This window comes from Dermatophagoides farinae, chromosome 5 (assembly GCF_024713945.1).
Source record: "Dermatophagoides farinae isolate YC_2012a chromosome 5, ASM2471394v1, whole genome shotgun sequence".
NCBI lineage: Eukaryota > Metazoa > Arthropoda > Arachnida > Sarcoptiformes > Pyroglyphidae > Dermatophagoides > Dermatophagoides farinae.
Genome location: NC_134681.1, coordinates 2,310,027 through 2,319,825, shown reverse-complemented (window position 1 = coordinate 2,319,825; position 9,799 = coordinate 2,310,027). Strand labels below are relative to the sequence as shown.

At 29.5% G+C, this 9,799-nt stretch overlaps 1 protein-coding gene and 1 long non-coding RNA gene across 2 annotated transcripts; both read right to left on the bottom strand.

Moving 5' to 3' along the window:
- Positions 1–2,812: 2,812 nt before the first annotated feature.
- Positions 2,813–4,990, bottom strand: LOC124499074 (ras-related protein Rab-30). The gene is made up of 3 exons (XM_047062933.2): positions 4,028–4,990; positions 3,611–3,784; positions 2,813–3,499 (listed from the first exon to the last, which is right to left on the bottom strand). Exons 1-3 carry the CDS (start codon positions 4,182–4,184, stop codon positions 3,099–3,101), a joined length of 732 nt encoding a protein of 243 aa, XP_046918889.1. The 5' UTR covers positions 4,185–4,990; the 3' UTR covers positions 2,813–3,098.
- Positions 4,991–6,000: 1,010 nt separating this feature from the next.
- Positions 6,001–6,927, bottom strand: LOC142597564 (uncharacterized). Its single transcript, XR_012832258.1, has 2 exons — positions 6,438–6,927; positions 6,001–6,366 (listed from the first exon to the last, which is right to left on the bottom strand). It is a non-coding gene; the product is annotated as an uncharacterized LOC142597564 (long non-coding RNA).
- Between the last annotated feature and the right edge of the window lie 2,872 nt (positions 6,928–9,799).

Genomic DNA, 9,799 nt, shown 5'->3' with positions numbered 1-9,799 from the left:
GAAAAATGACAAACAGTCTTTGGATCGATAGAATTAATATTGGCCATAATTAAGACTGAATTCTCAAATGTTTTTGATGTTGATGTATTGAAAAATTTTAATACATCAGACTGACAGACTGAGCATGCATAAAAAAGTGTTGGCTCTCGTGGCAGCCTGTCGTATACAAAAAAAACAAAAAAAAACATCACATGATGATCAACCCTAATCGTGAACCATTTCAAGTCTAAAAAAAGCTCTCTGATTGAAAATTAATTGAATCATTCAACTGTATAATATAAGATCAAGATATTTGAATTCAAAAAAAAAAAAAATTCACTCATTCACTCACTCACTCACTCACACCTCATTCTTTACACATACGTCAAATGATGAAACAAAGAAATAGCGTATAAAAGGATAATGAGATTCTGTAGGTTTTTTTTCAACGAACAGAGGAAAAAAAACCTACAGAATAAGAAATGTAATAAAACAAAAAAAAACAATGGAATAACTGCAATATAACGATAATAATATAAACACACAAACACATTATCATCATGATTACTTTCTTTCTTTCTACGTATCCATAACATGTGAAAACATTCGTTGCTGTTGTTGTTGTTGTTGTTGTTACTATTTCCATTGTTAATGATGATTATTATTATGCCATTTATTTTTTATGATTCAATGATGATGATAATGTTAATGATGATTAAGATGTCAAACAGATCGTAAAAATTATCTGCTCTTCTGTTTTCGATGTTGTTGTTGTTGTAGGAAGTAATCTTTAATTTTTTTTTTTGTTCTTTCTTCGATTCTGTTTCTGGGATTTTTTTCCATTTCAATTTTCTGTTCATCATTCGTGATCGGATGTGTGTTTGTTTTGTTTTGTTTTTTGTTTTTTTGTTTTCGAAAATAATGACTATGACGACAACCGTCAGTGTTTCAAATATTGAATCGAAAATATTAGATTGTACGGGTCCGGATGAAGAATTATCAATTCAAGTGAGAAATTGAAAACGACAACAAAAACATCGACCATAGATTTGTGCTAAAATCATTAAGAATTTCTTTTCATTGGTCTAATTTTTTTTCTCTGTTGTTCTTGATTCTTTAAGTGTTAAAATATTCTGAAAACAAAATGGAATTTCATTTGGATTTTTTCTTGTTTGGTTCGATTGATTCATTCTTTTTGTTTATTTCAATCAACGATAATATCTACAACAACAACAACAACAACGATTTCATTTGGGACATTTGGGAATTTGAATTTATTTCAGACATTTCTAATGTGTTTTGTTTTGTTTTGTTTTGTTTTGTTTTGTTTTGCTTGTTTAGTTCATCAGTATGGCTGAGTTGAATCGAAATGATCGTTTATTTTCTTGTTTTATGCATTCAAGAAAAATCAATTTAAAACCAAACGACGACGCCGATGATGATGATGATTAAAAGACGACCAATTGAGAATTGATTCATTAGCAAAGAAAAAAAAACGAATTTTATTCATTCATTTGTTCCATTGGCCAATTGCATTTTTTTTTCACTAGTTTTAAGCAATGGTAGTTTTTAGTGGTAAATTTCCAATATCCATTGAAACATGGAACACAACACAGCAAATTTTTTTTCAGTTTGTTTATTTTTGGCCATCAAAACATTTTATCATTATTGTTGTTGTTGTTGTTGTTGTTATCGTGGCTATATATTGTTAATTTTTGCTCTTTCTTTTTAGTTAAATATCCTTGTTAAATTACCACAAAATGTTGTTGTTGTTGTTTTTTTTTTCATTCCGGATGTAAACACATTGATGATGATTAGGATAATGATGATGATTATAGTGTGAGCGTGTGTGTTTTTATTAGTGTTTTTTTTGTTCTCTTTTCAACTATAATCTACTATACTAAAGAGTGTCAACCATCAGTTTGTCTCATCATTTTTTTTTTTTTTTTTTGAAAATCAGATGTTTATGCTTTTGTTGTTGTTGTTGTTGTTGCTGACTAATTATGGATTGTTTATGAAAAGAGCAAAAGTGGAGTTGATGAGAGAAAGCTTTTTTTCAACAACGGGAAAAAAAAACTTTCATTTTCTTGAAATAAAAAGTTTTTCCCATTTTTATTTTCTTTCTGATTCTTGTTTTTGCTTGTTGATTATCAACATTCCAACATCATTATCCATCATTTTAACTTTTAGAATATATCAGTGATAAAGAAACAGATAAAGTTTGTGAATAGAATGTGTCTGTGTGTGTATGTGTGTGTGTGTGCGTGGCCAATTTTGTCATTGTCATTGTCATTATTGTTGTTGTTGTGTGGGTCTTGATTTCATTTTTCATTGTATTTTTTTTTTTTTGCTTCAATGCTATTTCCGTTCAACTGGATTCCACACACACCCACACCACACACACACATACACATTCTATCCACCGGAAACAGTGAATATCATTATTAAAGCCATTAGAATCATGGAAAAAATAAAAATTTTTTCTTGTACGGGTGACAATCGATGATGATGATGATAATAAATTATTTTCAACAATTTCAAATGAATCTTGTTTTCAGATGATCAGTTTGAAATCAAAAAAAAAAAAAAAATGAAAATAATCACCAGAATGAAACGAGACTACTCTGATATTACTTTAAATGGTTAATTGAATTTAATTTCACCAAAAAAAAAACTGATGATTGCGTGTTTTATAAATCATTTGGCGACCAGAGAGAAAAAAAAAGATTTATTTTCATTCATTCATTTTAAACAGTATATAAATAGCAGTAGCAGCAGCAGCAGAAGTAAAATAAACACAAAAAACTTTATCCACTCGAAATGGCCATGAAAGTTTTATTTTTTTTTTTTTTTTTTTGCTTTTCTTTGTTTATCAGTAAACGAACAAAGTTTTTTTTTTGTTTGTTCAAATTTACAGTGAACAACAACAACAACAACAAAATAATAAATTGCAATTTGAGATGTGTAAAATTCATTCCCTTTGTTATACAATACACAATACATTTATTTACAATGGTACTGATCTGATTCGTTGGTTATAATAATTTAAATTGAAGAAAGTGCTGCCACCTTTTAATAAAGAAAAAATAACAACAACAACAACAAAAGAATAAAAAATTTCAATTTGATGAACAACAATTTGTTCGTATTCTTTGTATGGTTGGTGATAGATTCTGTAAACGAAATGCACCGGTAATTGATCCATTCATTAATATATTATTTGTTGTTGTTGATGATGATGATGATGAGGTATGATTATTACCATTTTGATGATGATTATTGGTTTGTTTTGAATCAATCGTTGGTGGCATTGTTGATAATTTACGTTCCACTAAACGTTGTGCAATATCTTGAAATAATTGATTAACATTATCCAATTGTAATGCAGAAGTTTCCATAAACATATCGAAATTATGATTATTAGCAAATTGTTCACCAACTTTGGTCGGTACTTCGGATTCTTTATCGCATTTATTACCAACTAAAACTTGTAGTACGTGTGTACCGCCATCTAGTGATGCTGAAATGAAATATGCAGAAAATGATTAGTAAAAAAAAAAACATTTTTTTTTTTAGATTTGTTTGATTGATTGTGTAAACAAACCAATCGATCAATGAATACAATACATACAGGTGGTATAATTTTCAATATCACGACACCATTGTGATAAGGAATCAAATGATGGCTGTGATGATATATCATATACTAGTACTAAACAATGTGCACTACGATAATATGATTGCGTTATGGCACGAAAACGTTCTTGACCTGCTGTATCCCAGAGCTGTAGATTAACACGTATACCTGTGTATGTGTATGAGTGGGTGTAATAAAAGTGAAAGATTTTAATCGGAAAAAAAATTATCAACAAAATCAAGGTAAATGAAATGAAATGAATATGAATAAATTTTTTATTTTCGTTAAAAAAAATGTTAATTAATGTATATAGTGTGGGTGTATTTTTTTTTTTTTTTTTGTTCATCTAAAAAAATGTAGTAGTTTTTTTCACTTTCGAAAAAAAACAAAACAAAACAAAACACTACATACCATTTACAATCATTGGTTTAATCATAAAATCCACACCAATTGTTGCACCTTTATTTACGGGAAATTCGCCTTGAATAAAACGTCTTGCTAAACACGTTTTACCGACACCAGAATTACCAATCAATATAACTTTGAATAAAAATGTTTGATCTTCCATCGTCGTATGATGGTCGTTGTCCACGTTGTTTAGGATCGTTGTTTCAACAATAAATCAATCGAATAAAAACAACAGCTGAAAAATAAATTTGGAACACACAGGTAAACACACACACACACACACACACACACAAACAATGACTGGCTGACTTGCTGAATGGCTGGCTAACACCCAAAGAAACCAAACGATTGTATTTTAGAGTAACAATATTTTTTTCTGGACAATTAGTTGCAAATGACAATAAAAAAAAATAATACAAACACACACACACACACACACAGGTACAATTGACAATTTCAACTAGGTAATCTTTGTTTTTGTTTTTTTTTGTCGTTGTTTCACTGGTTGGTTATGGTTGAATGATTTGTTCAGGTTAGCTCTACTTTTGATACACAAACAAACAAACGCACACACACACACACACACACAAACACAGGCACAGGTGCAAATTCATCAAAAGATGAAAAAAAAACGAAATATATGTCAATCAATTTCAGAAGAAGAAAAAAAACGAAAGAAATCAGAAACAAAAATCAGGTGTTTGTTGCCATTTTCTTCATGTCAATCATCATCGATCATTGATTGTTTTGAAAACAAAACAAAAAAAAATCATATGATCAGACATCATTGATGATTGTTGAGTCACACACACACACACAGAGAGAGATAGAGAGAGAAAATATGAATTTTTGAACAATGAGCAATTCAGAAATCTGAAAAATCAACGTTCGAATTATTGTTGTCATCATATAAAATGTTTGTCTCTCTCTCTCTCTCTCTCTCTCTCACTATCGGATCATTATCATTTTTCTTTCTTTCTTTGATTTTTCCTCAAAATTATGTTGCACTTTAGTTCCAAAATGGATCCACACACACAAAAAAAACATTATGGATAATAATGTGTTATAGAGAATGAGATTGAGAACGAGAGAGAAAAAAAAAGAAATTTAAAACAGCAAAAAAAAGCTCAGCTAATGCCACTAGGAATTGCATTTTTTTTTAATATTGAAATTCATTGAAAAAAAACACTTGTTTTCCATTGCTGCTGCTGCTGCTTGCAGTGATGGTGGTGGTGGTGGTGGTGGTGATGGTTGTCAATGAGATTACCTCGATGATGATGATGATGATGGAACAGCATTTTTTTGGATCATAAAAAAATACAATGGTACGACGATATTCGACATCAAAAACATTACTATCATCATCGTCATCGTCATCATCATCATTATTATTATTCATTTTCGTGATGCTGACAAAGACGATGATGATGATGATCGTCATTGTCCATTAGGTTTGAACAATCATTCATTGTATATAAATACAACAGACACGCATAGTACAATTTCGTTTAGAAATGATATTCATTCATTTCTTTCTTTATTGTTGTTGTTGGCGTTGTTGTTGTTGTTGTTATAATGATTGTTCAGAAACTTTTATATAATATGATATACTACTAATCGTAGTTGTTATTGTTGTTGTTGTTGATGATTTTTTAAATGACCAACAGGTTTTTCTTACATATTTTTTTTTTTTTGCATTCTCTTTCATTGAATTTGGTGAAATAATTTCTTATTCGATCGATAGATGGCGATAAAAGCTTGATTTTTTTTAATCAAAAAAAAAAAAAAAATTTCAATCTTCAGTTCGACTTATGAAATGAGATAAACATTTACATGGATTGAAATGTTTTGTTTTATTTATTTCGGAATAATCATAATATCAGATTGATATAATATCAGTTGCATAGTAAAATGGATAAAACAGAAATTTTGTGTTTGTCTGTGTTTGTGAGTGTATGAAACTAATGTCTACAGAATTTTTTTTTTTTTTTAGTTTTATTTCGAATCAACTATAAATTTTTCATATTTGTTTACAGAATTTTATTCAATTACAAATTATTGGTTGTTGGTTGTTGTCGTTGGTTTTTTTTTTTTGATATCGCGCTCATTAGGCTTGTTTTCCAGATTTTTGTAATTTTTTTTTCATGGATTTTTTCAATGAAATAAAATATTTACATCTGTTTTTTTTTGTACAATTTATTTACAAGAAGAAAAAAGAATTTTTACAGTTGCTGTACATATCGAGTTCGAGTCAAGTCATTGTCGATTCAATCAAGTATCCAGTCCAGAATCAATCATAACCGATGATGATGATGATGATGATGGTCATTATTCATCATTTTCTGGATGTTTTGGCAAAACAGAAAAAAAATCAATGAATTAAGCACTGATGTGAGGAAATCAAACTACTTACCACCACCACCACCACAAGGATTTCTTTCCTTCTTTTTTTTCATTTTTATTTTACAGATAAATCAGACAGTTTAAAAATTTTAAAATCATCATAATCGACAATGGAAAAAAATCCACATTTGCTGCTTGCATGAATCGGTGATTGGAAAAACGTTTGGCGCCAAAAACAAAACGCACACACACACACACACACAGACACAAGTTCAGTCGCCAAAAAGAATCCGAATCGATGAATCGAAAATGATGTTGAATCGAATCACCGATGAACGACCGATCAAATAATGAAATTTTTTCCAAATGAAAATGTTGATTTTATAATGAAATGAAAACTGAAAAAAAAAATTTCAAATAACCGAAAAAAATGATAGTTCTTCTATGTTAGTGTTGGCAAGAGAATCGAAACATTCAAAAAAAAAACCAGCAATCATAGAACCCATCACACACACACACACACAGACATTTTGAATTGTGTAAGACTAAACCACGCATTTTCTAAAATACACACACACAATGGTCCAGATCCACATTCAATAATAGATGAAAAAAAGGGGCCTGGCTTCAATCTCACTCTCTTTCTGGTCTCTCTGGCTGGTTGTTGTTGTTGTTGTAAAGCTGTTTCAACTGTTCCATCAACAGCAGTGAAAAATAAAATTTTTTTTTTTCATTGTTAAACACACATTGAATGATGATGATGATGAAAAAAATTTCAGGCAGCCGCAGAATTTGCGAAAAAAAAATGAATTTTTTTTTACATTTCTGGATTTCATTTTTTTTGTCGATTCTTGTTTTTGTGTGCAATGTGATGCGCATTGCCAAAAAAAAATTTTTTTTTCGAGTTTGAGTTTTCGAATGAAAAAAAATCAACTTTTTTTTTGCTGCTGATTTTGTTTGTTTGTTGCAATGCGGCACATGCGATTCCAGTTCACCATAGCCAAACCGATCATCGTTGGTTTTGAGTTTCAATTTTTTTTTTCATTTTCATCCATTCATTTGCTGCTACATTCTTCTCACTATTAGTGTGTGCGTTTGTGTGTGTGTTTTATTATTTGGAAACATGGAAAGAAAACAGTAGAATGAAGAAAAATTGCAATTTCCAGAAATGAGAAGAGGAAAAAAATTTGTCAAAAAACGATAGTCCAAAAAGGAGGGTAGCAGTGTGTGTGTGTGTGTGTGTGTGTGTGTATGTGAAAAACAAACAAACAAACAAAAAAAATTGAAATAACGATACAATTCACCCATTATTTATCGGGCGTGTCACCGGAATAGAATCATCTGAAAAAAAAAATTTATTTCAACAAAAATAAAGGCGGAGCAATTCAATTTTTTAAAATTGAATTTTCATTTTGTTGAAAAAACTTTAAAACATTCACAATCATCATAATCAACATCATTGGCTATATTTTCCAGTAATAGCCGGGCCGCATCCTCCATCACATTGTATGGCCAATACAATAACATTTGATACAAAATAAGCTATAGTTTTGATTTGGTACGTTCCAATTGGAACGAAACATAACAAACGCAGCAGGACGTGGTGTGTGTGTGTATGTGTGTATGCTTTCGCTTGTGCTAAAATCACAATGGATCACATCATCATCATCGTTGTTGGTATGATAGTAGCAAGATTATAATAACGATGCACATTGAGAATCAAAAAAAAAAAGAAAAAAATTGAAACGAAAATTTTCATTTTCATTTTTAAATCCTATATATATATAAAAAAAATTGAATCCACTAATCTTAATTGAGAGTTTTTCTGTGCACATTCTTCAAAAACAAAATTTTTCCAAATTTTTTTGTTTGTTTGTTTGTATTCGACCCCTCACTTTCTATCTCTCTGAATGTTTTTTTTTTTTTTTGGAACTGTCCAGAATTTTTCTTCTTTTTTTTTTAGTCGCTTTGCTCTTCATTTTTACATTTTCATTGGAAAGTTGAATTAAATTTATTTTTTTTTCTATTTTTGTTATTTCCCTTGTGTGTGTGTGTGTGTCTGTTTTTTCACATTCAATAATCACATATATATCGATCAAAGCAAGGCAATTTCCAATTTAATTTGATTCGATTCGATCAAATCGTCTGAATCAAGATGATTGTTGTTGTTGCTGTTGCTGTTGTTGTTGTTATTGTTGGTACCAAAAAAAAAAAATTTCTGTTCAATTTTCAACGATTTGATTTGATTTCTCAATCTATCTATCTATCGTTATCCATCTTTGCTTTTCTATTTAAAAAGACACACACACACACATACACAGAGAGAATTGTTAATATATTAAAGTCATCATTTGATGATGAGTTCAATGAGTTTCCGTTTCTTTCTTTTCGTTTAATTTCGTTTCGTTTGCTGTTTTTTTTGAAACAATTTTTTTTTCTCATTTCGATTTTCAAATTCCTGTCCAGTATCACTAGACCTGTAGTCATTATTCTCTCTCTCCCTCTTGTTGCAATACATATTGTGATGAATAATATAATATATAACTGTGTTTATTAAGTATTCACATCAGCAAGTATCGATAGTATCGATCGTTAGCATTTTTCGTAATAATCACATATATACATAAATATTAGAATTAGATAGATGGATAAGATGGTGGATGGCAATTCAAAATTCTATTCACATCGTTTTTTTTATTTCATTCGAAATGGAATCGATTGGAATCAAGAAATGAATCGTTGATGATGATGATGATGATGATGATCAAATTTTTTGATTGATACGTTTTGATTATAACTATAGTCTATAGATGATGATGATGATGATGACATTTGGTATTGAAAATGATTGTTTTTCATTTCAAAATCAATACGATTGTTGCTAATTGCTAAATACTGTTGATGATTTGTTTTATCGATCGACAAAAAAAAAAAAAAATATATAAATCTGATATTGAAACAAACAAACAAATAACGACAACCAACGGCTAGTACAACAACAACAACAAAAAAACATTGAAAATATGAATTGGATTTCTCTCGCTCTCTCTTATTTCATTTTTTTTTTTTTTTTTTTTGATGCAAACAATGAAAATGAACGATTTTTTTTTGCTAGACGATGATGATGATAATAATAATAAACACAATCATCATCATCATCATCATAATCATTATTACCATGATGATGATGATGATGACAATTTGCAAAATGTGAAAAGCAAAAAATAAAAACATAAAGAAAGGAATGTTATTTGATATTTGGAAACATATATTGCATACACACACACACAAAGTGAGATGATGATGGTAAAAATGTCACATCCAAACCCATACACAGAGAGAGAGAATGAAATAATCGATATAATGGTAGTATAGATTCAATATCTAACAACAACAACAACAACAAAAAATTGAATTTACTTCATCTTCATC

Bases quoted from the DNA above. Each gene is read 5' to 3' on its own strand.
- LOC124499074 (XM_047062933.2), bottom strand. From the start codon at position 4,184: ATGGAAGATCAAACATTTTTATTCAAAGTTATATTGATTGGTAATTCT. The intron at 3,785-4,027 runs GTATGTAGTGTT...ACACATACACAG, and splicing joins TAAACCAATGATTGTAAATG to GTATACGTGTTAATCTACAG. The intron at 3,500-3,610 runs GTATGTATTGTA...ATTTCATTTCAG, and splicing joins TATTGAAAATTATACCACCT to CATCACTAGATGGCGGTACA.